The sequence below is a fragment of the Thalassophryne amazonica genome, chromosome 2 (assembly GCF_902500255.1).
Source record: "Thalassophryne amazonica chromosome 2, fThaAma1.1, whole genome shotgun sequence".
NCBI lineage: Eukaryota > Metazoa > Chordata > Actinopteri > Batrachoidiformes > Batrachoididae > Thalassophryne > Thalassophryne amazonica.
Genome location: NC_047104.1, coordinates 154834235 through 154861486, shown reverse-complemented (window position 1 = coordinate 154861486; position 27252 = coordinate 154834235). Strand labels below are relative to the sequence as shown.

At 40.9% G+C, this 27252-nt stretch overlaps 1 protein-coding gene across 1 annotated transcript in view; it reads right to left on the bottom strand.

Annotated features, from left to right (window-relative positions):
- The window catches only part of LOC117500988 (neuronal acetylcholine receptor subunit alpha-7-like), an 83557-nt gene that overhangs the window by 9075 nt on the left and 47230 nt on the right, over positions 1-27252 (bottom strand). The window contains exons 7-8 of the mRNA XM_034159783.1: positions 11111-11305; positions 626-712 (exon numbers count right to left, since the gene is read on the bottom strand). Of these exons, the coding sequence (XP_034015674.1) occupies positions 626-712; positions 11111-11305 (282 nt within the window). The remainder of the gene's footprint in view (positions 1-625; positions 713-11110; positions 11306-27252) is intronic.

Below are 27252 nucleotides of genomic sequence, written 5' to 3'. Positions count from 1 at the left end.
TAGCCTTAAGAGTGTGCATATCATGAATGCTTGGTCTTGTTGGATTTGTGAGAATCTACTGAATCTACTGGTACCTTGTTTCCCATGTAACAATAAGAAATATACTCAAAACCTGGATTAATCTTTTCAGCCACATAGCACTACTATTATTCTGAACACTACTGTAGTTATGCTCTCATTTTCACAGAATTGCATCTTGGAAGGTCACAGTTTTAAAGTCACATTTGACACCTTCTCCATACAATTGAAAGCCTTAGAGGATCCAACAAGTGTCCATGATGAACCAGGGTATTTTGTCATTGTGCTGTAGTCTTGTTTTTTCAAGGCAGGATTTTCAAGCTGGTGCAATTGGGTTTTTTGTTTGTTTGCTTGTTTTTGCAAATGTTAACATACATTGTAATCCCCCGCATTTGATCTGTCAACATCGCTGTACACATGAGATCATCAGCAGGTTTTCAGAACCTCCAGAGTTGTGCTAAACTGATACAGTGGGCATACTACCACCATTTTTGTACAGGTGACATTGTGGAATTTTGGTGCAATACTTAATCAAGCTGAATGCCACATTTGTGGGCAACCATGATCTTCACACTCCAGTCTTTCAAGGTTATAGACATGAGCTTACCTATTAAAGGCATGGAATCTGAAGTAGCTGGAGTGATCTCTGCAACCAGCAGCATCAGTACAATCAGGGAAAGCAGGACGGTAATTCCTGGGAAGAGAATCAAAATCTTTATCGCTCTTCACCAAAACTTCATGCACTCATGAAATGGTTTAACGTATTGTTGAAGACCCAGCCTGTCATCTCATCGGCAATAAACTTGTAATGCCTCAGTAGACAGCATGGCTAAGGTAAGCAGCTAACTATTATCTCAGAGGCCACATGAATTCATTTAGATTTGTTTAAAAGAGAATTCTCAAGTCAGCTTTACACAATATTGCTATATTCTAACCCTCTGGGGTCGATGGATGTGCGGGAGCATCCAGCTCTGTTTTTCATCATGTTTCTATGAATAGATCAGCAACAGAATGTCAGAAATAGCATTCTCAACTAACTTATCCTTTATTTCTAAACCACTTTTAAAACAGCAGCCGACCAAAGTGCTGCACATAATTAAAAAATGGGCACAAAGTTACCCCCAATCATAAATAAATGAATTAAAAATAATAAAATTGCAACAGGCAATAAAACAAATAAAAGACAAAGTAAAATAAAGAGTAAGGTTCAAGGTTTCTTTATTGTCCCCGTGGGGCAATTTGTTTGCAGCAGTAATTACAGACTCAAACAAACAACAACAGTACAACTAAAACATTTACAAATGTGCATTGAGACAGCGAATAGCATTTGGAATCAGGGACTCTTTAAACCTTTTCACTGATTAATATCACTTTGAGCAGATGGAATCAGTTAATCAGTGAAATCACCTGGTGGAATCAGTGGCTGCATAGAAAACCTGCACCCTCTTGGCCCTTTCTGGAACAACTTGCCCACCCCTGATTTAGACCCCTGTGTAATTCTTCAATTGACCCCTACCTGGCTGCCTATTGAAAATTCAAGTGGCCAGTCAGTTTTTTTAAAAAAGATTTAATGTCTATGGATAATTTGTGCTAAATTTGATGCTTGTATCACCATGTGCAGGATTCCACTCTGCTGCACTATATATGAGATGTTATCAGAACTGTCGGACAGAGATGGCTGGAGACAAATGCAGGACTCGACATAGTAGCTCTGGTTCAATGAGGTGTTTACTGAAGGGATCAGTGGGGTCTGATACACAGAAAGGCAGTCCAAGAGAAGCAAACAGATCAAAAACATCAGGCAATGCCATGGTCGGTATAACAGACAGGTGGTCAGACAATGTGTAAGCAGGACTTAGAATATACAAGGAACAGAGCTAGAAACGATGGCATAGGGCACAACGATCAAGCGAGTAACCAGTGCAACCAGTAGTGTTTAAATACACCCCGTGATGAGCTGCAAATTGGAAACACGTGTGGAAACAGGGCGTGGCCCAAGTGTAACGCCCACCACCAAGCTCCAAGAAGGACAGAGAAGAGAAGTGGGGACAAGAATACCAGAAACACCCAGCCAGACAGATAACATAATCCAAAAAACAAACCCCAAATGGCACAAAATCAGCACAAAAAGTCGGACTAAACATAACAAAATAATAAGACGAAACATGATACATGACAGATGTAAGATGCTGCTCCTTTCTCAATTGCCCTCAAAAGTATTGGAACACTTGGTATTTCAATCAATCAATCAATCAATCAATCAATTTTATTTATATAGCGCCAAATCACAACAAACAGTTGCCCCAAGGCGCTTTATATTGTAAGGCAAGGCCATACAATAATTTTGTAAAACCCCAATGGTCAAAACGACCCCCTGTGAGCAAGCACTTGGCTACAGTGGGAAGGAAAAACTCCCTTTTAACAGGAAGAAACCTCCAGCAGAACCAGGCTCAGGGAGGGGCAGTCTTCTGCTGGGACTGGTTGGGGCTGAGGGAGAGAACCAGGAAAAAGACATGCTGTGGAGGGGAGCAGAGATCAATCACTAATGATTAAAAGCAGAGTGGTGCATACAGAGCAAAAAGAGAAAGAAACACTCAGTGCATCATGGGAACCCCCCAGCAGTCTACGTCTATAGCAGCATAACTAAGGGATGGTTCAGGGTCACCTGATCCAGCCCTAACTATAAGCTTTAGCAAAAAGGAAAGTTTTAAGCCTAATCTTAAAAGTAGAGAGGGTGTCTGTCTCCCTGATCTGAATTGGGAGCTGGTTCCACAGGAGAGGAGCCTGAAAGCTGAAGGCTCTGCCTCCCATTCTACTCTTACACCTCTAAATTATTTACACATTATTCACTTTGCGTGTTTTTAGGAATCCGCTAGCTTAGCGCAGCTACTAGCTCTTAGCCGATTTAGCATGGCGGCTTCTCCTGTCTCTCCTGCACTTTTCTGTTCTGGGTGTGAAATGTTTAGTTATTCCTCGGCAGTTATTCCTTTAGCAGTTATTCCTTTAGCAGTAACGGTACTTGTAATAAGTGTAGCTTATTCGTAGCTTTGGAGGCCAGGCTGGGCGAATTGGAGACTCGGCTCCGCACCGTGGAAAATTCTACAGCTAGCCAGGCCCCTGTAGTCGGTGCGGACCAAGGTAGCTTAGCCGCCGTTAGTTCCCCTCTGGCAGATCCTGAGCAGCCGGGAAAGCAGGCCGACTGGGTGACTGTGAGGAGGAAGCGTAGTTCTAAACAGAAGCCCCGTGTACACCGCCAACCCGTTCACATTTCTAACCGTTTTTCCCCACTCGGCGACACACCCGCCGAGGATCAAACTCTGGTTATTGGCGACTCTGTTTTGAGAAATGTGAAGTTAGCGACACCAGCAACCATAGTCAATTGTCTTCTGGGGGCCAGAGCAGGCGGCATTGAAGGAAATTTGAAACTGCTGGCTAAGGCTAAGCGTAAATTTGGTAAGATTGTAATTCACGTCGGCAGTAATGACACCCGGTTACGCCAATCGGAGGTCACTAAAATTAACATTAAATCGGTGTGTAACTTTGCAAAAACAATGTCGGACTCTGTAGTTTTCTCTGGGCCCCTCCCCAATCGGACCAGGAGTGACATGTTTAGCCGCATGTTCTCCTTGAATTGCTGGCTGTCTGAGTGGTGTCCAAAAAATGAGGTGGGCTTCATAGATAATTGGCAAAGCTTCTGGGGAAAACCTGGTCTTGTTAGGAGAGACGGCATCCATCCCACTTTGGATGGAGCAGCTCTCATTTCTAGAAATCTGGCTAATTTTCTTAAATCCTCCAAACCGTGACTATCCAGGGTTGGGACCAGGAAGCAGAGTTGTAGTCTTACACACCTCTCTGCAGCTTCTCTCCCCCTGCCATCCCCTCATTACCCCATCCCCGTAGAGACGGTGCCTGCTCCCAGACCACCAATAACCAGCAAAAATCTATATAAGCATAAAAATTCAAAAAGAAAAAATAATATAGCACCTTCAACTGCACCACAGACTAAAACAGTTAAATGTGGTCTATTAAACATTAGGTCTCTCTCTTCTAAGTCCCTGTTGGTAAATGATATAATAATTGATCAACATATTGATTTATTCTGCCTTACAGAAACCTGGTTACAGCAGGATGAATATGTTACTTTAAATGAGTCAACACCCCCGAGTCACACTAACTGTCAGAATGCTCGTAGCACGGGCCGAGGCGGAGGATTAGCAGCAATCTTCCATTCCAGCTTATTAATTAATCAAAAACCCAGACAGAGCTTTAATTCATTTGAAAGCTTGACTCTTAGTCTTGTCCATCCAAATTGGAAGTCCCAAAAACCAGTTTTATTTGTTATTATCTATCGTCCACCTGGTCTTTACTGTGAGTTTCTCTGTGAATTTTCAGACCTTTTGTCTGACTTAGTGCTTAGCTCAGATAAGATAATTATAGTGGGCGATTTTAACATCCACACAGATGCTGAGAATGACAGCCTCAACACTGCATTTAATCTATTATTAGACTCAATTGGCTTTGCTCAGAATGTAAATGAGTCCACCCACCACTTTAATCATATCTTAGATCTTGTTCTGACTTATGGTATGGAAATTGAAGACTTAACAGTATTCCCTGAAAACTCCCTTCTGTCTGATCATTTCTTAATAACATTTACATTTACTCTGATGGACTACCCAGCAGTGGGGAATAAGTTTCATTACACTAGAAGTCTTTCAGAAAGCGCTGTAACTAGGTTTAAGGATATGATTCCTTCTTTATGTTCTCTAATGCCATATACCAACACAGTGCAGAGTAGCTACCTAAACTCTTTAAGTGAGATAGAGTATCTCGTCAATAGTTTTACATCCTCATTGATGACAACTTTGGATGCTGTAGCTCCTCTGAAAAAGAGAGCTTTAAATCAGAAGTGCCTGACTCCGTGGTATAACTCACAAACTCGTAGCTTAAAGCAGATAACCCGTAAATTGGAGAGGAAATGGCATCTCACTAATTTAGAAGATCTTCACTTAGCCTGGAAAAAGAGTCTGTTGCTCTATAAAAAAGCCCTCCATAAAGCTAGGACATCTTTCTACTCATCAGTAATTGAAGAAAATAAGAACAACCCCAGGTTTCTTTTCAGCACTGTAGCCAGGCTGACAAAGAGTCAGAGCTCTATTGAGCTGAGTATTCCATTAACTTTAACTAGTAATGACTTCATGACTTTCTTTGCTAACAAAATGTTAACTATTAGAGAAAAAATTACTCAACCATCGCAAAGACGTATCGTTATCTTTGGCTGCTTTCAGTGATGCCGGTATTTGGTTAGACTCTTTCTCTCCGATTGTTCTGTCTGAGTTATTTTCATTAGTTACTTCATCCAAACCATCAACATGTTTATTAGACCCCATTCCTACCAGGCTGCTCAAGGAAGCCCTACCATTATTTAATGCTTCGATCTTAAATATGATCAATCTATCTTTGTTAGTTGGCTATGTACCACAGGCTTTTACGGTGGCAGTAATTAAACCATTACTTAAAAAGCCATCACTTGACCCAGCTATCTTAGCTAATTATAGGCCAATCTCCAACCTTCCTTTTCTCTCAAAAATTCTTGAAAGGGTAGTTGTAAAACAGCTAACTGATCATCTGCAGAGGAATGGTCTATTTGAAGAGTTTCAGTCAGGTTTTAGAATTCATCATAGTACAGAAACAGCATTAGTGAAGGTTACAAATGATCTTCTTATGGCCTCGGACAGTGGACTCATCTCTGTGCTTGTTCTGTTAGACCTCAGTGCTGCTTTTGATACTGTTGACCATAAAATTTTATTACAGAGATTAGAGCATGCCATAGGTATTAAAGGCACTGCGCTGCAGTGGTTTGAATCATATTTGTCTAATAGATTACAATTTGTTCATGTAAATGGGGAATCTTCTTCACAGACTAAAGTTAATTATGGAGTTCCACAAGGTTCTGTGCTAGGACCAATTTTATTCACTTTATACATGCTTCCCTTAGGTAGTATTATTAGACGGTATTGCTTAAATTTTCATTGTTACGCAGATGATACCCAGCTTTATCTATCCATGAAGCCAGAGGACACACACCAATTAGCTAAACTGCAGGATTGTCTTACAGACATAAAGACATGGATGACCTCTAATTTCCTGCTTTTAAACTCAGATAAAACTGAAGTTATTGTACTTGGCCCCACAAATCTTAGAAACATGGTGTCTAACCAGATCCTTACTCTGGATGGCATTACCCTGACCTCTAGTAATACTGTGAGAAATCTTGGAGTCATTTTTGATCAGGATATGTCATTCAAAGCGCATATTAAACAAATATGTAGGACTGCTTTTTTGCATTTACGCAATATCTCTAAAATTAGAAAGGTCTTGTCTCAGAGTGATGCTGAAAAACTAATTCATGCATTTATTTCCTCTAGGCTGGACTATTGTAATTCATTATTATCAGGTTGTCCTAAAAGTTCCCTAAAAAGCCTTCAGTGAATTCAAAATGCTGCAGCTAGAGTACTAACCGGGACTGGAAGGAGAGAGCATATATCACCCGTGTTGGCCTCTCTTCATTGGCTTCCTGTTAATTCTAGAATAGAATTTAAAATTCTTCTTCTTACTTATAAGGTTTTGAATAATCAGGTCCCATCTTATCTTAGGGACCTCATAGTACCATATCACCCCAATAGAGCGCTTCGCTCTCAGACTGCAGGCTTACTTGTAGTTCCTAGGGTTTGTAAGAGTAGAATGGGAGGCAGAGCCTTCAGCTTTCAGGCTCCTCTCCTGTGGAACCAGCTCCCAATTCAGATCAGGGAGACAGACACCCTCTCTACTTTTAAGATTAGGCTTAAAACTTTCCTTTTTGCTAAAGCTTATAGTTAGGGCTGGATCAGGTGACCCTGAACCATCCCTTAGTTATGCTGCTATAGACTTAGACTGCTGGGGGGTTCCCATGATGCACTGAGTGTTTCTTTCTCTTTTGCTCTGTATGCATCACTCTGCATTTAATCATTAGTGATTGATCTCTGCTCCCCTCCACAGCATGTCTTTTTCCTGGTTCTCTCCCTCAGCCCCAACCAGTCCGAGCAGAAGACTGCCCCTCCCTGAGCCTGGTTCTGCTGGAGGTTTCTTCCTGTTAAAAGGGAGTTTTTCCTTCCCACTGTAGCCAAGTGCTTGCTCACAGGGGGTCGTTTTGACCGTTGGGGTTTTACATAATTATTGTATGGCCTTGCCTTACAATATAAAGTGCCTTGGGGCAACTGTTTGTTGTGATTTGGCGCTATATAAAAAAAAACAATTGATTGATTGAATTGATTGATTGATTACAAACCCTAGGAACTACAAGTAAGCCTGCAGTCTTAGAGCGAAGCGCTCTATTGCGGTGATATGGTACTATGAGGTCCCTAAGATGGGACCTGATTATTCAAAACTTTATAAGTAAGAAGAAGAATTTTAAATTCTATTCTAGAATTAACAGGAAGCCAATGAAGAGAGGCCAATATGGGTGAGATATGCTCTCTCCTTCTAGTCCCTGTCAGTACTCTAGCTGCAGCATTTTGAATTAACTGAAGGCTTTTTAGGGAACTTTTAAGACAACCTAATAATAATGAATTACAATAGTCCAGCCTATTTTAATTTGTTTATTCCATTTCAAATACATTTTTTTTCTAAAATTATCTTCCTTAACTCAAACTGGAAGCAAATTTCTAAAAAATCTAAATTTCAAAAATCTAAAATCCAGCTTCCTGATGAAGTGGTGTAGAGGAGGATTTTCTTAAAAAGAAGACCTGAAAGTTCAGCTACAATTGGACAGAAAGTACATTTGAGATGAAAGCCTAGATTTGATGTTTTGGTGAAAGAAACTTGTGTATTTCTTCATAATTGATGTAAATAAAGTCCAAGACATATTCAGTGACTTGGAATTGTTCATGTTTCCATCCCGACTTGTCTAAAGAAAACTGGTAATACGAGTAAAACTGATTATTATTTACAGGTTTTGTCAAGTTTTAGAGATTTGCTTTGAGTTTGAGGAAGATAATTTTAAAATGTTTTTATTCTTTATATTTTTGTATTTATTGTATTTGAAATGGTATAAACAAATTAAAATGTGTGAAATGCCAAGTGTTCCAATATTTTTGGAGGTCACAGTATCCTAACCTTATGATGAGTGCAAAATGTGTGGAATTATTACCGTTTTTTTTAAGAATGTTTATTTTCACTGTCATATCGTATATCATATTGATATGACAATTCAGTAAGGTAGATCTTCTATTATACATTACAAATCTAAAGTGGAACTCTACTAGTGTTTACAAAGGTACACATAAATATCTTAAAAAAACAAACCCTACTGTCAACTAGCTGAAAACTTTGAATATTAATTTACATCTACTTTAAAAAAATGCTTAAAGTGGTAGGGGGTTAAGAGGGCTGTAATTGGGGGGTCAGTTATAAAGCAAAAAAAGAAAAAATGCTTTAAAAGGTGGGGGGGGCAGTCTAAGGCACACCTGTGCACTAATCATGGTGTCTAATCAGCATCTTGATATGGCACACCTGTGAGGTGGGATGAATTATCTCAGCAAAGGAGAAGTGCTCACTATCACAGATTTAGACTGGTTTGTGAACAATATTTGAGGGAAATGGTGATATTGATATTCATCTCATACAAAATGGGAGCAAAACCAAAAGTGTTGCGTTTATATTTTTGTTGAGTGTACATACATAACTGCTGAACAATTCTGCACTCAGTAGTAGCCCTCGTAAGATGGAGTTTGCTGCAGTGATTTCATCTTAACAAAAGTTATGCAAGGAAGAGCAATGTCATTTTTTAAAATGACATCACCAATCCCATCAGCACGGGACAAGTCGGGATAGCAACAGGACAAGTGGGTCTCTCATTCTGCTTGTTTCATAGGAGAAATCCCTAGAAACGCTTAATGCCTATGCCTGTGTTCTATGATGAAAATAATGCATATACACATTCCCACATTTGTGCATAAACGGGTGTAATTCTACACAGTTTTACACATGAAGCTTTGTAAAAACACACTGAGGTGATGCATCTTTAAAATACCCTGGCTTTCATGTCTCTAAGAAACATGTCTTGTCCAAGGACCCAGACAGGTAGACTGGGATATGAACCCAGGTCTCCAAATTGGATCAGGAGCTGGCCTGCTGTTTTTGGCTCCACTGCTTTAAATGGTAAAAATCTGACATTTGTCACATTAGTGATCAGTACTCACTTTAATATTGTATTTGAACATATTCTGTATCTCTCAGAGATGTGAGACATGAGATCACTGAGACATGTCTCTGAGAAAAAACATAATTTTTAAAATTACTGCAGCTTTGTTTTTAATTAACTGTCACTTTAAGCCTCGGTCCCAATAATAATCCACAAATAATGAGCCACACATGGGTGTGTCAGTGATTATTTGAAGAATGGTCCACATTTTTAGCCATCACACTAAGACGCCTCTCTGTACCTCACATGTGCCAGGTATCAGCCTCTAGTGATACCTGGCTGCATATGATCCACGTCAAGCCACATATGATCCATGTAGCGCCATGTAACACGACATTGGTGCACGTTTAGACATGGGTTTGATCGAAACCTCCAGCCCTCCCACACTTGGTCTCTTTAAAGTGTTGGTTTTCAATTCACAGCATCCATTCAAGATGTCACTTTTTTTTAAATGCACTGAGTGAGTGCGCCAGAGGACACAAATTCTGACGGGGATAACTACTTTGGCACGACACCGGCTGGTGTACACCTCTGTGCGCTAAGCTGCTGTTCACCTGTGTTCCAGAATCATTAAATACAGCAGTTCTGTGTGTTCACCCAACTCTCTGTGACCACAAAAAAGAAAACAAAAACAAAAAAAAAGACCCACAATGAGGTGGCCGCTTTAATTATATACACCCGCTGCCGCAACTGTGTGGATCACTCCCCCGCCCCACAAAAAACATAACCAGACCAGCCAGAATCGAACCACGGGTTCCTGCACAGTCGCCTCTGTGCTTCTTCTCGCTGGCTTTATTTCTTCCGCGGCTTACAGTCACCATGATCCCACTTTTAACTTTGTGTTTGTCCATTATTGACTACAAAATCCCTCTTTTGCGCGCTCTCATTCTGTGTTCCTGGACAGTAGCCTCTGCGCTCCTTTTCGCTGGCTTCTTTTCTTCCACGGCTAAGCACACAGCCATTTTTCACAAAATGGCTGCAAAATTGCTCTTTTGCGAGCTGACATTTTGTGTAAATTGAGTGCCAGTCATTGTGTCAGTGCTCACACAGAGCGCGCCTCATCTGATCCATTATAACAAGATGTTAAATCTATCATAAACATACTTTTACAGCAGCTTACAAAGAAGGAATGAACATGCAACTGTTTTACCAAGCTATTACAATGAAAAATAGTTACCTTTTAAGATGTTCCAAAATATGTTCTCCACTTCATGGAGCAGGAGGAGAGAGAGGGGACAAAAAGGGTCCAGATGAACCCAGTCCTATGATTCCACAAGCAATTAGAGCTCTGACAGAAAATGATTAATCCACTACCAAATAACTAGTTTTATATACAGTGTCTGGTGCTCAAAGCAGGTGGGATTGTAGTGCACAAGAGGGCGGAGCCTGTCCAAAATAGTCTGTCCTCGTAGCTGCGGGGGCTCAGATAATGGGCTTTTAACAGCCTCATCCTCACCACAAACATGCCTCTAAAATCCGCATTTGTCCTCGTAGTAACTCGTACACAAACTGCCCCACGCTGTTGTTGCTAAATTTTGAACTTCTTGAAATTAGCGCCATGCTCAGAGATGAGCCTCATTAACTGAATATTCTACCTCTAAGCACCTCTCAGAGCCACTAGTCTCCCATGATTGTTGAATACCTCCTCTCGTACCAAAAAACCCCCAACACTATTCACTGTTCATTATTTGGTGGGACCAGGGCTTTAGACGCTTCAGTATATTCAACATCACTAAACTACTTCTGATATTCACAGTACAGTACCCCTAATGTCTGAATTTTTCCAGCATAGTTGGACAAAAACAAGAAATACACAGCTGTTCTCATGCACGTGTGCTCCAGTTGCCTTACCGAGAGAGATCTTCTCCCCAGAGTCAGCAGGCAGCAGAAACACAAGCACTGCCAGGGCAGAGATCAGGACACCGGGGATGAGGAGATTCAGGCCATAGTAGAGCGTTCGCCTCCGCATTACCAGTGTAAATGTGACATCAGGGTAGTGCTCCTCACAGCAGGCGTAAACACCCTCATTCTGCTTCCCGGGAACCTCTGTGTCATAAAACACATAATAATAAATTAACTGGGTATGCAATAAGGCAGTGGCACCAAAACTGGGGTACATGGAGCAATTTAAGGTGCAGCACAATATATAAGACTAATGTGTATTCCAGCAATTTAAACAAGAAGCACTTTGAGCCTAAAATGCTGGCCTTTTTACATTAAGTACACAAATCCTTGATTCTGGGCTTTGATGTTCATCACACAATGCTGATCCTGACCTTTGATCATGAGCTTTTATTCTAATCTAGATGGTTAAATACATCCATACATCTATCTTCAACCACTTACCCAGGATCAGGTCGCGGGGGCAACAGCTCCAGCAGGGGACCCCAAACTTCCCTTTCAGGTAGGTTTGGCTAACTATACATTACTAAATAAATAGAAATAAATTAAAAAAAAAACAACAAACAACATCTATGTTTGCAAATTTAAGTGCGGATCAAACATTTCCAAAAGCCTTCAGAAAGAAAAATGTTTCAAGATGTGATTTAAAAGAAGGTAGTGATGTCGTGCCTCAGACTTCCAGAGGGTTAGGGCTATTAAAAATAAAAATCTGTTCTCCTTTCATCACAAACTGTGATTCAGGAATAACTAGCAGGTCTCCATGTACAAATCTCAGTGGTCATGAGAGCACAAGTTGGGCCAAGTCTGTTTAAAGCCTAAAAACCAAACCAAAAAAATTTAAAATTAATCCAAAATCTACGTAACAGGAAGCCAATGAAGGGAGGCCAGGACAGGGGTGATACGCTCATATCTCCTTGTTTTGGTAACGAGTCCAGCAGTAGCATTTTGGACCAGACTTGACTAATGGCAGAGTAAAGTGTGTTACAATAATCAGTCTAGAATAAATGAAAATGTGAACCACTGTGTGGCATGCTTGAGGGCCCCTTCACACATAACACGAATGAAGCGGAAATGGCGCACAAAGGAGGATTCGATGGCACTCGTGAAAAATCGGAGCTGCGCTCAAACACCTTGGATAGCAGTCACCACATCTATTCGGGCACAGCACATGCACTCAACATTCACGTGCTACCATCTCTGTGTAGAAGAACATTCTTCCCCTCTCTGAAGATCACAGTGGCGCTGCTTGAGGTAGCTGCTTTCACAGAGAAAATGTCCTGCGGATATGTGGGGATGAACAGTGCGTTCTTCAGCACTGTCTGAAGACGTCGCCCTCTGCTGTCGACCCAAACACACCTCCGCATCCCCTCGTTGTTTAGCGACCCCCGGTGCACCTGGAGCCATCTTGCCAATTTCCCATGCAATGCTCCCGGCCTGGAAACTGTCGTCAAATCTCCGGAACTTCCCGATATCCGTGATGATGTGCATACGTTGCACAGTGTCCACATCAGGCCTCTCCGTTTGACGTTGTCCTCCCGCATCTCAGTGTTGCTCACTCGAACAGCGTATTCCATGTCCTCACCTGTTCTCCTCGGCGCTTTCCGTATGTTGTCCCGCTGCTTTCTCCGCCTGCAGGCCCCGCTGCTGTGCGTGGTACTCTTACACTGACTGCACTACTGCTTTCTCTGACAGTGTTTTAGCTATGTGACCTCTGTCCCACACTTGTAACACCACCATGTCAGTACTCGCCCCAGAATCATTGCACTTCTAGGTGCGTATTTTGTACAGAATTGCGCTTTGCTTTCATTACATTGTCCTCAGATACACTCGAGCGCATATTTTCAATCTGTCCTCACAACTTTCTAAGTTTGGTTTTGAACTCTGCAAAAGTCAGTTTATCAGCATCATCGCTCTGAGTAACATGCATAGCAAATGGTTTGAATGTCTCTGGTAGTCCTTTTAGAACCATTGCAATCAATAGTCCATTACTCAGAACCTCACCTGCACCTCTTAGAGCGGCTCAGAGAGTCTCAGCTCTTATGACATTCAGTGACTGACTCACTTGATGACTTTTGCAGTGAAGTCAGCTCAGTATACAAGCTGATTATTCTGGGCTTTCCTTTGCCGGCATAATATTTACGCAGGATCTTCAGCGCTGCTCATCTGTCATCCGCTGCCTCCCGCATAATGGGCGACAAACTCTTATCATCCAGGAACTGTATGAGCTCCGCGTAGGCTTCGGCATTTTTCGCCTCGTCCTCATCCGCCTCATCATCGGAGGGCTCTGATAAAATAGTCTTTTTCAAGCCTTGCAAACAAAGGTGGCCCAAAAACTTTGTCTCCCATAATTCATAATTTTTCTCGTCTCCATCAAAAAGAAGTCGTGACCAGCAGCTGCTTGTCGCTGCTTCCTTCTCTCTTCTGCTCATGTTAGCAGACCTACTCACTCAAGATCGGGTGCACACAGTGATCGTCACGACATTCACCTGTCCGCTTTTCATCAAAACTGTGTCATGATTCTGGGCCCATAACGTGTTAGCAGAGGATAGTTATGGCGCAGCGTTTTATTAAAAAACATGAAACACAGCATACACTCTTCTCTTCGTGTCATGCCCATGGGACGTGGCACACCCACACTTTATTAGTTTCACGTGTGTCAAATTAGAGAAGTCACATGACAGGAAGCTGTGTGATTGGCTGCACAACAAGCCAACAGAAAACTGGGATACAATGATAAATGGGAGCACCAAAATACAAACGTCCACATTTTAGTGATTCACAGGATTGCTAAAAAAGCAGTTTTTGAACATAATAGTTTTGAATTTGTAGCGTCAACAGCAGATGCTACTATTATTGTGAACACCCCATTTTCTACTTTTTTTTTTTTTTTACTAATAGCCCAATTTCATAGCCTTAAGAGTGTGCATATCATGAATGCTTGGTGGTGTTGAATTTGTGAGAATCTACTGGTACCTTGTTTCCCATGTAACAATAAGAAATATACTCAAAACCTGGATTAATCTTTTTAGTCACATAGCACTACTATTATTATGAACACTACTGTACTGTATAAAATGTGCATTATTTTACAATAAAGTACGTAAAATGAATTTTTAGATTCAGTTTCACTTAGCTTCTTTCTGTGTTAACTCTGACACATCCATCATTCTACGATGAAAAGGTGGATTTCACACAAGACACACAGCTCTGCAGCCTCAGGTCAGCCGTAAGCTACACAGCGATACAATACATACAATGGTGCTACGTTACTACAAGCAGAGACAGGCATACAGGGGCGTGGAGATGCACACACACAAAAAAACGGAAGCAGCCAAAACACTCCATTCCAACAAACAAACGTAATGACACAGTCACCCCTGGCTTCCTTAAGATGTTGTGTGAAGTGCAGATGCATGATTGCACTATTGAACCCTCACAGGAAAGTGGCCAAATAAAGAAACCAGCAGTGACCCTGGAAAGTCTCCAATGTTCATGTGCTGCAAATGAATGTTTCTAAAAGCCCCAGATGGACCATAGAGAAGGAAAACAAGAAACAAGTGTAGCACACGAACTGCTATTGTGTGCAGACCACATATCTCATTCCCACAGTTTGACTTGTTTTGATTAAGTGATGCACATGAGATATAACTTCATTTATATAGTGCCAATCAATTATGTTCCGATCCTCACCTACGGTCATGAGATTTGGCTCATGACCGAAAGAACGAGATCAAAGGATAAAAGATAAATGAGATAAAAAGATAACAAGTAAGCAGTTTCAAGAAACTTCTCCAACTTTGGTGGTTGTGAATCAGATAAACAGAGCGTTTGTGGAGTTCTGACATCTGAGACGGCTCAAAAGACTGCTGCTCCTTCACTGAAAAAGGGCATCAGAGGGGCATCCAAGAGTGATGCCAACTGCAAAGCCCCCCTTGAATGATGTCTCTGCATGTCTACCCGGGAGGAGATCCTGTGATACTTCCAGAAAACACCACAGAGATTACATAACCCTTCTACCTGGACTTGACAGGACTGGACCTAGCAGGTTTGATTTGACTGGTGTGAAAGAATGGATGAATGTGGAGTGACCTGGGGAGACGAAGACGAACAGAAACAGGGTTAATAATTTTGGACACAGGAAATGGACCGATGAACCTGGGACCCAGTTTACGAGACAGTCCTCTCAATTTTAGATGCCGAGTGGAAAGCCACACTTTTTCGCCGGGCACATAGGCAGGAGCAGGGGACCTCCTGCAGTCAGCAGCGGCCTTAAAGGCCTGGGAGGTGTGAACTAAAACCCTTTCGGCCCGCTCCCAGGTTCGTCGGCAGTGAAGGATGAGGCGGAGTTCAGAGGGAACCGAGGAGCCGAGATAAAGGGGAGGAAATAGAGAGGGATGATGACCAAAAATGACATGAAAAAGTGAGTAACCGGTAGATACTGAGGGCAAGTGATTATGAGCAAGTTCTACCCAGTGCAGTTGGACGGACCAGGTGGCAGGCTGCTGGGAGGCTAAATTCAGAGACCCTTTCCAAATCTTGGCTCACCCACTCGGTTTGACCATTGGCTTGTGGATGGTAGCCCAATGTAAGACTAGCTGAAACCCCAAGGAGACGGCAGAATTGCCTCCAGAAATGTGATACAAACTGAGGACCCCGATCAGACACAATATCCTGGGGAAAACCAGGGAAGATGGGACAGGCCAATCACATACAGCAGCCACCTTGGCAGGATCCATTTTAATTTCACCTCTTGCAATCAAAAACCCAAAGAACAAAACGGAAGGTTGGTGAAATTCACATTTTTCAGCTTTAACAAACAGGCTGTGGCTTAACAGGGTCTGAAGTACGGTGCAACACGTTTGATGTGAGACTCCAGATCTGGTGAGAAAATCAAAATATCATCCAAATAGACAAAACAAACTTATTCAAATAGTTTCGCAGTACATTGTTGACCAAATTTTGAAACAGCTGGGGCGTTGGTGAGACCAAACGGCATCACTAAATAGTCATAGTGTCCTGAGGGTGTATTGAATGCAGTTTTCCAGTCATCTCCTTCTCTGATCCGAATGAGATGGTAAGCACTGCGGAGAGCTAATTTAGCAAACATCTTGGCTCCCTTCAATAACTCAAAAGCCGAAGAGATGTGCGGCAGTGGGTAACGATTTTTTACGGTAACTTTATTAAGCCCCCAGTAATCAATGCATGGATGGAGAGATTTATCTTTCTTCTCAACAAAGAAAAACCCCGTCCCAGCGGGTGACGAGGAGTGACGAATCAGCCGGGCAGCTAAGGACTCCTGTATGTATTCGCTCATCACGTGGCGTTCAGGTGCTGACAGAGACAATGGCTTTCCCCGGGGTGGGCTTGCCCCAGGAAGGTACTCGATGGCACATTCATACCCATGATGGGGAGGTAGTGATTTGGCCTTACTTTTACTAAATCTGGATTAGCAACAGGCGGAGACAGAAGAGATTTTAAAAAGGCAGGAGTTATCGCACGCCGGACCCCATGACACAATTTTCCCCTTAGCCCAATTAAAATGAGGACAGTGTTGCTGTTAACCAGGGGTGCCCCAGAATGAGTGGATGTGTCATTTTGTCAAATACATGAAAACTGATCATTTCGGAGTTATTCTCCATCACAATCAAAGAAACGGACTGAGTGCGGTGAGTAACACTTCCCAATTCATGGCCGTCCACAGCACGCATCACCAGAGGGCGCAAGAGCTCAACTAATTTCAGATGCAGGGTCCCGGCGAGAGAGGATTGAATTAAATTTGTGTCAGAACCGGAATCAATAAAGGCTGACAAGGAGACAGAGGAATACTCAGAGGAGAGCCTCACAGGAATAACATTTTGTGCTGTGGATAGAATAACAGAATTTAAACTTACCTGTATGTCCAATTTTGTCCGCAAGGTGGCACCCCTGGCTTGGCAATGACTAATTGTGTCCTGAATGACCACAGTAAAAACAAAGTCCGTTGTCACGACGACGCTGTTTCTCGGCGGAGGAGAGGCGGGCGTGACCCTGCTGCACCGGCTCTTCCGTGCTGCGACACGGAGAATCCACATTGACATGACTGGAGGAGGTGTAGAGAGGAGGAGCAGCAGAGAGGCTGACTGGTATCTAGACGGCATGCTGTGGAAGTACCAGCATGCGCCGGTCAGTCCGGATGGTGAGAGCGATGAGCTGACCCAGGTCGTTGTGCAGGTTCACAGACACCAGCCAATCCTGAATCTTTACAGCCAGCCCCTGGAGAAAGACATCATGAAGAGCTGTGAGATTCCAGTCACTCTTAGCAGCCAAAATGCAGAAATCTACGGCGTAATCAGAGACTCTGCATCCACCCTGCCTCAGCCTCATGAGGGATCAAGCTACTTCATGGCCCAGAGACGTGTGCTGGAAAACCAACTTCAGAGTGGCGGTGAAACCCGGGAGAGAGGAGAAGGTGGCAGACTGACGAGCCCACTCAGCTGTTGCCCATGCCAACACACGACCAGTCAGGTGAGTGATGATGTAAGCCATCTTCGTCCTGTCAGACGGGAACTTACAGACCATGAGCTCAAAGTTCAACTCACACTGGGTTATGAATGGTCTTACGTCACCCGATTCTCCTGAGAACCGTTCTGGTGGAGATAGAAAGTTGCAGTACTGAGGTGCAGGTGGGGAAGCCGGTGCAGGTGCTGACAGCCCCATTGGTGACGGACTGGTACTGCCGGTGGTCGTCACAAGAGAAGCTCGATGATTGAGTCTAGCTAGTAACCGACTCATCTGAGTGCTCACCGACTCCATAAACGAGTCTTGACGTTTAGTGAGATCACTAAGCCCAGTCAGGGCAGTGAGGTGGTCTTGCTGCTGTGCGAGCTGCTTACTGTGATGGCGTACCGCTGACTGAAACGGGTCAGAGCCAGCTGTGTCCATTGTTGGCCAGTTTGTACTGACAGGCGGGATGCTCAGGAATGGTAGAACACAAATGCACGGCTCCAGCAGACAGCTCTGATTTTTAGTAAACTTTACTGAAGTGGATAGCAGTGGTCAGTACACGAGTAGGCAGTCCAACAAAAGTAACAGTACAGAAATCATCAGGCTAAATGGCGTGGTCAAGGCAACAGGCAAGAGGTCAGGTACACACTATGAGGCAGGCAGGAAGAAGAATGCAGGTACAGAGCCGGAATGAAGGCACAAGGCGCGAGAAACAAAACCACCCAGTGAGCTTATAAAACCCCAGGTGGTAATCAGTAAATCAGGAACAGGTACACATGGAAAGTACCAGAAGCAAGGTGTGAACAGAGAGAGAGAGAGAGAAACACCCATCACCAAGAGAGACAAGAGAAACATAGACAAACCCAGCAGAAAAATCCCAACAAGAGAATAAACAAACCAAAACCCTGATAATACAAAACTAACAAAACTCTGACAGGACTATGAGGATCTTGGGGGTGTGGCTGTGGAGCGTGATGCCATAACCCCCATAGTGGTAAACCTTCAGGAACCATTTAGCTATTTATTCTCATTCTTTTTACACCAACTGAGGCTAAATTTCTTCTGTAGGTTATGGTTGAGGATTAAGGGTTAGAGTTCAGGTCAGGGTGTCATGATGTGGGGTTGTGGGTAATGTGTGTGCTTTATTTTGTCGTTATGTGGGTTTTATTCTGTGCAGCTGTTTTGTGTTGGCACTCTCGTCTCTCACTGTATCTTGGTGTGGGTGTGTCTGGTTTCCTCTTCTTTGTCCATACCTTCTTCCTGCTCATTCTCCACCTGCGTCTGCCCACCAGGAAACTGAACATTCTTTGAATGTTCGTTGAACGTTTGCAAACATGGCATGAACATTGGATGAACATCATATGAACAAAGAATGACAGGTAATGTTTGCATGCAAACATTCAATGAACATTATACAAATGTTTACAAACATATGAACAGTTGAACCAGAACATTAAACTAACATTTGTAGAATGTTCGAATGCTAACATTACCTGTCCTCATTCTTTGTTCATATGATGTTTGTGCAATGTTCCTGCTCAATCTATCTACAATTTTCTTGTGATTTTTCCTATTGAGAACTAAAAATGACGTAAAACAAACTGTATGTTTTAAAATTGAGCAGGTTTTATTCAAATAGTAACTTGCAATGTATTTATGGAATTCACATATACGTAAAATCAATAATGCAGAAACTTTTGAAATCACATAGATTTAATGATGGAATTCATCTTTACAGAATAAAGCACACAAATAAACAATAATCTTCGAGAAATAATAATGAAACCTAAAAAAAATTCATCTATTGCTCTACAACCAACTACACATTCTAGGAGCAAAAATAAATTCAGCTTACATCTACATACAGTTAATACTTTATATTTAAGAGCAAAGCTGTGGACAGTTTTAAACACTCAAATTCCCTGAGAAAATGCCTATGAAAAAATATTAATATAGAGTTTTTAATCAGATTTGAAGACTCAGTATGACAGTCAGATTTGACAATGCAACTTGCTGAACACATTAAGAGCGAAACTGAACAGTTTAACACAAACACATTACAATCAATAAATTTCCTTAGGACATTCACATGACAAAACAGTTTTTATCACACAGAAGTATGACAGTCAGATACGACAATATAATTGAACACAATTTTTAAAGCAAAATTGAACACTTTTAACACAAACATTACAATAAAATTTCCTGAGGAAATTCATGATAAAACATATACAAAAATAAAAAATTTAAATTAATGTTTGATCACCAGAGAAAACGTTTCTCCGGAAGTAAAATTAATTTTTATCAAAAATATTCCATGTACAAGGCAAATTAAATGCTGCTGCTAATCTGCTCATAAATTTTGATATTATGAAAGATAAACAATGCTAAAATACCCTCAGCCGTATGAGGATTGTTTATTTAATAATTACTTAATTGGTATCCCAGTGCAAAGTGTGTATATATATATATATATATATATATATATATATATATGCCCTTTATTGTGTTATCTGTGTATCTCTAATATATTCGCCTCTGTATGTTTATACTGGTGTTGTAGGATAAACACTGACATTTTAATGGCATCCAAAGGAGATCATGCGTGTGCACATGCATGAGCTTCTGAAAAATGTGGAAATTACCATCGACTGCAGGATGTGTGTGCACACTGATGTCTGCGAGATGTCTTGTGTTATCAGGTTGTGAAAACAGCGTTTTCTGTTTTCAAAGTGTTTTTCAGTAGCTTTACATAATATATGATAGACATGTTAGATTTACATGGAAATTAATCTGTTTTGGAGCAGATTCTGCCATGTTGCATTAGCAGCCAGAGAGACCAGACGTCACGGTGCCTCTCTACTGTGACTGGGTAGATAGATATTTAGATATTTAAGATTGAAGCATTAAATAATGGTAGGACTTCCTTGAGCAGCCTGGCAAGAATGGGGTCTAATAAACATGTTGATGGTTTGGATGAAGTAACTAATGAAAATAACTCAGACAGAACAATCGGAGAGAAAGAGTCTAACCAAATACCGGCATCACTGAAAGCAGCCAAAGACAACGATACATCTTTGGGATGGTTATGAGTAATTTTTTCTCTAATAGTCAAAATTTTGTTAGCAAAGAAAGTCATGAAGTCATTACTAGTTAAAGTTAATGGAATACTCAGCTCAATAGAGCTCTGACTCTGTCAGCCTGGCTACAGTGCTGAAAAGAAACCTGGGGTTGTTCTTATTTTCTTCAATTAGTGATGAGTAGAAAGATGTCCTAGCTTTACGGAGGGCTTTTTTATAGAGCAACAAACTTTTCCAGGCTAAGTGAAGATCTTCTAAATTAGTGAGACGCCATTTCCTCTCCAACTTACGGGTTATCTGCTTTAAGCTACGAGTTTGTGAGTTATACCACGGAGTCAGACACTTCTGATTTAAAGCTCTCTTTTTCAGAGGAGCTACAGCATCCAAAGTTGTCTTCAATGAGGATGTAAAACTATTGACGAGATACTCTAACTCCCTTACAGAGTTTAGGTAGCTACTCTGCTCTGTGTTGGTATATGACATTAGAGAACATAAAGAAGGAATCATATCCTTAAACCTAGTTACAGCGCTTTCTGAAAGACTTCTAGTGTAATGAAACTTATTCCCCACTGCAGGGTAGTCCAACAGGGTAAATGTAAATGTTATTAAAAAATGATCAGACAGAAGGGAGTTTTCAGGGAATACTGTTAAGTCTTCTATTTCCATACCATAAGTCAGAACAAGATCTAAAATATGATTAAAGTGGTGGGTGGACTCATTTACTTTTTGAGCAAAGCCGATAGAGTCTAATAATAGATTAAATGCAGTGTTGAGGCTGTCACTCAGCATCTGTGTGGATGTTAAAATCGCCCACTATAATTATCTTATCTGAGCTATCAGCAAGGTATACCACACAGGTAAAAGCAGATCAGACAAAAATGATTAATCCTCTGTACCCACCGCTATTTGTGTAAAGGGCCTTTCACACCGCATGCTTTGGAAGTGTCAGAGGCATCACAAATCAGTCTAAAAAGCATTTTCAATGAAACACGTAGCTTTTTACAGGCGTTAGAAGTGTCACGTCAAAAGCTGAGCTAAACAGATGCTTCTGCCAGGAGTGTGCGCATTCCTGCTTGTCAACAGAATGACATTCAAAGTTCAACCCAATCCACCTTTGTCACTCTGAACTGTGACAAAGCTTCGCACTGTCCAATAGAAATGTGTTGGGTCCAAACATGGAAGACTTGTGGCAGAAACCACTGATCTCTACAAAACAGAAACATGTCACAGGACTGCTCATTTATACAGAGCAGTTTTCTGAAGAAAAATCCTTGCAAATGTTTTTTAACCCACAAAATAAGTTGATTGTGAACTCAAATTGCTATATTAAAGCTTTTTCTTGGTTCATCGACACATATACAACATGGCGATCATTCAGCTTTCCTCTGGGGAAAGGAAAAAAAAAAAAAAATCTGAGTGAAAATCTCCGCCCCTCTGCTGCATGCGGCGCGTCAGGGCATAGGGAGGCGACACAACGTGACTGACACATTGGGAGTTATTGCCTGACGCATATAAAGCATGCAATGTGAAAGGACCTTTAGTTGCTAGTTTCCATAAATACAGCATGTTTATAATACACTGTGAAAAAAAAAAAAAAAAGGCAAAACTTTATTGAAGTGAAGAGGATCTAACAAACAGAAAACACATTAACTCACTTCTTTGAGTGACTTTACTGGAAGCCCCATTACTTCCAGGCACTGCTTGTAATTGGTTCAAGCACACACTTCTGGTTTAGCTGGCCAACCTTCGGATAATCATGTCAGCAGCATTCACATTGTTGTCTCTCTTGGTATGTCTGGGAACCGACACTTTCAGGGATGGTCCAAGGATGCAGTGCATCAACTTTGTCATTCAGCTGTTCGATACTGTGAATGATGTCATTCTGCTTCTCCTGGAACACAAAATGTATATAGATCCACATGTTACAACCTTAATACAGAAGTTCCCACTTTTTTATTAAATCCTATGCTTATTGGCTTCATCCTAAGCCAATGCTGTTGATGCCTTTCATCATGAGCACGGACAAATCTGTGAATGAACTGAGTGATGAAAGTGAGCTATGGAAAAAAAAAAAAAAAAAACTTGAAAGTTCTTGAAAAGGCCCTGGTGGGGTCTGGTGGTTGTCCCCCAGAAAAAATGTGAAATCTCAAATGCATTCTGGTGCTTACTCAGGTCTATTCCAAAAGAATCTACAAAAATTTTTTTTTGTTGTCACAGGTGAGTTTTTCCACCCTAGATAAGGTGGAAACCTCAGTAGTACAGCATAGAAGTCCTTCTGTTTCAAGTGTATGGTACCACAGACAGTATGCACACACTATGCAAATGAAACATTATGCAAGGGACACAGAATTTTTTATATAAGAAATTCTGGAACTTTATAACAGCAATAAATAAATATGTTTATTGAGTAACAGGGCCTGTAAATTACTTCTTTAAGGAAGGAAAGTTAGCATATACACCTTCATTACTGACAGATTTTACTCTATTTTCAAATTATATCCCAAATAGAACAGAGTATTTCTTGCCAGAAATGTTTGAATATTTTGCTTGCTGAACATGAATTTTAGAAAACACTATACAATCTTATTTAACCATTATAGTACAAACCTCGGGATAACTGCAGGCACACACTCAACCCACTGATCAGATGGAGGATTCACTGATTCAACAACTCTTATGGCAGCCAGCGTGGTTGCTGTTGGGCAGAAACAAGCAATTATCCAAAAATATTATCTCACAAGCTTATCTTCATAAAGTCTCTTTCTGGGCACTGACATTACTTAAACTTCAATTGCATCAACACCTAATAAAAGAGAGTATATATTTTAGTTATGTTTTAGTCAAAATATTAATCAGGTCTGTGCCTCTCTGTGGCTAACGTTAGCTCCATGCTAGTCAAAAATGTGTTGGTTTGGTTCCCATTAATCCATGGCTGGCATAATCAAGCTTCAAGCAAGTTTTGTTATTTCTGGCTAAAACGAATTTGTGCTCACATCAGGATCCATTACCTTCTTTTGATAGTCACAGCGTCGATATCACGGTACAAAGGCCGCGCCATTTGAAGCTAACTGCTACCTCATGGGTAGCTGTGGTGGTTCTTTGTGAGGAATCCCAGTCGACGAGCGTCCAGCGTTAGTCTCCTCTTCTGCACTCAGTGGTCTCTTAATCATAGTACAGAGACTATGAATTAACTTGTGGAACACAAACTTTTATTTGCTAAAACAGAACGGAGTTGAGTGCTGTAACTCAGCTAAGTCTTCTTCTTCTGCTCTGTTAAACTGGGGGTTTTAACCCAACTCGGTGCACTACTGCCACCAACTGGTTCGTGAGCAGCACTGCAAGCAACTGAAGCAGCAAGCATATTGTTAACAAAATAATTTAATAGTAAATAGATCTATGTACACAAACTACTTTAAATAAAATTAATTTATTTGAATTGTATCCTCTGATAATGTTGGTCAAACATGTTTTAAAATAAAGCACTATAGTGTTTCAGACGTTCTGACCCAATTATTACAGTAGTTTTGTGAGACAGCATTTCTCTGAGCTGATAAACCTGTTCTGAGTTTATCTTTAACCACGAAGGAACCAAACAATTATGCTAGAAATTTGTTAACTTAATTGGCAATACTTGAATGTATAATGTGATTACAGGAAATTATACACAATGATCACTGATGCTTTTTTATTATTATTATTATTTTTTTTTACCAGAATGAGAATGTTGCATTTTACATACAGACATGATTGTATCCAGGTCTTACAGTTATATTATGTACATTGTACATGTTTTACCCTGGATAATTATAATATCATGCCTCACTGCAAACATGAATTAAGCAGCTGATATTAAAGGAACCAGAAAGCAAGAAATATGTGGTAACAATTTTGTGGTAACAATTCCCACCAAACACTGTTCGACTGTGACATGAAGTCATCCTCAAATGAGGCCTGAGTGAAACACTAAACCCTGGACAAATGTTCATTCTGGAAATGTGTAATCTAGTTGATTTCTGCCACTGTAACGTGTGTAACTGTTATATTCATCTCAAGTTCAGCATGTTTGTTTAAAAACATGAAGTTATTGTACTTGGCCCCACAAATCTTAGAAGCATGGTGTCTAACCAGATCGTTACTCTGGATGGCATTTCCCTGATCTCTAGTAATACTGTGAGAAATCTTGGGAGTTATTTTTGATCAGGATATGTCATTCAAAGCGCATATTAAACAAATATGTAGGACTGCCTTTTTGCATTTACGCAATATCTCTAAAATCAGAAAGGTCTTGTCTCAGAGTGATGCTGAAAAACTAATTCATGCATTTGTTTCCTCTAGGCTGGACTATTGTAATTCATTATTATCAGGTTGTCCTAAAAGTTCCCTAAAAAGCCTTCAGTTGGTTCAGAATGCTGCAGCTAGAGTACTGACGGGGACTAGCAGGAGAGAGCATATCTCACCCGTGTTGGCCTCCCTTCATTGGCTTCCTGTTAATGCTAGAATAGAATTTAAAATTCTTCTTCTTACTTATAAGGTTTTGAATAATCAGGTCCCATCTTATCTTAGGGACCTCATAGTACCATATTACCCCATTAGAGCGCTTCGCTCTCAGACTGCAGGCTTACTTGTAGTTCCTAGGGTTTGTAAGAGTAGAATGGGAGGCAGAGCCTTCAGCTTTCAGGCTCCTCTCCTGTGGAACCAGCTCCCAATTCAGATCAGGGAGACAGATACCCTCTCTACTTTTAAGATTAGGCTTAAAACTTTCCTTTTTGCTAAAGCTTATAGTTAGGGCTGGATCAGGTGACCCTGGACCATCCCTTGGTTATGTTGCTTTAGACGTAGACTGTGTTTCATAATTATTGTATGGCCTTGCCTTGCAATGTGGAGCGCCTTGGGGCAACTGTTTGTTGTGATTTGGCGCTATACAAGAAAAAAGTTGATTGATTGATTGATGTTTGAACTGCAAGTTGTGAAGTGACCAGTAAAAAATATTATTTGTCTGTGAGCTGTTTTATTTAAATGTCAATGCTTCCTGCTCATGCATGTTGAAAACATTATTTTGTAAATCAATTTTTAATAACTTTAATGTATTTTTCCTTATTTACAAAAATGCTAAAGATAGGCCTTTTTTAAATTTGGCAAAATGTATGTAACTCAGGTCTGTGGGACGTCTGGATAATAAGCTGCCATTGCAGTCTGTTTCCATAAAAAAAATATATTTTGGTAGCTGACAATCACAGTCTGTAGTGATGTAAATTATTTTGCAAAAATTAATATTCCAATTAACAGAGTGCATGTTTATGCAAGTTGCACCAAGACTTGTTTCGGAGTTAGCTCTGTCAGTTTATTACAGTAATCTTGAAATTATACAGTATATTCAGTAGGCCTGAATAAATCATAAGTCGACAAATTCTTGGTTACCATGGTAGAGTGCTTAAATTATTTCCTATTGTTCATTCTACCTATGTTTGCACACATAATTTAAATGGAGTCCAACATTAACTTTCTGTATGCTGTAAATTATATTTAATGTTTTCCTATAATGTGAAATTATATATATATATATATATATATATATATATATATATATATATATACACACACACACACACACACACACACACACACTTTTATTTAGAGGCAAGCTTTACACATACAACATGAACATTATGTGAATGTTGAACATTAAGCATACATTCTATGAACACTTGATTGATTTTTGCAAATGTCTAATGTTTGCATGGAAGCAAACAGACAAACATCACAAACATTAAATGAACAGTCGCAAGCTTGCTGAACAGTATATGAACATTTTATGAACGTTCAGTTGATGTTTGCAAATTTTCACCTCCATGCAAACAGACAAACATCACAAACATTACATGAACGTTGACAAACTTGCTGAACAGTAAACAAACATTCTATGAACATTTGTTTCATGTTTGCAAATGTTCGCTTCCGGGTGGGTGATTCTCTCTGATTACTTCTGTTCTTAAGTCCCTTGTTTCCTGCACTCCTCTGCCTGATTGATTGTGCTCTATGCCTGTGTTTCTAGTCTTCATGTCCCAGTGTCCTTGTCCCTCATCTTTGCCAGGCCGTGTTCTGACCTCTTGCTGTCTGTCTACTGACCTCGTTACTTGTCTCATGTTTTGGACACTGTTGCATTGTGCTGGCTGCTATACCATGTACCAAATCCAGCCTGAACAACAACAAAAGCCTTTTGAACGATCCTTCCTGTGTCTGAGTCCTGCATTTGTGTCCTGCCTGGTTCAATCTGTAACAATGACACAGGGTTTGAAAATCAGCAGGTGAAACGTTCTGAGAAATGCTCCAGGTAAAGTTTTTCCCATAGGTCTTCCGATATTAGCCTTTCTTCAAAAGGACATAACGATAAGCTAAACACCCATGATCAGCAATCCCTCAAACAGCACTACATCAAGAACCTTTGTAGGTTAAGAGCTGATATATCCACAGGGGGGCAAGGGATTTCTTTGGGAAACCCTTCTCAACCATTACAACACGTAAAGCTTG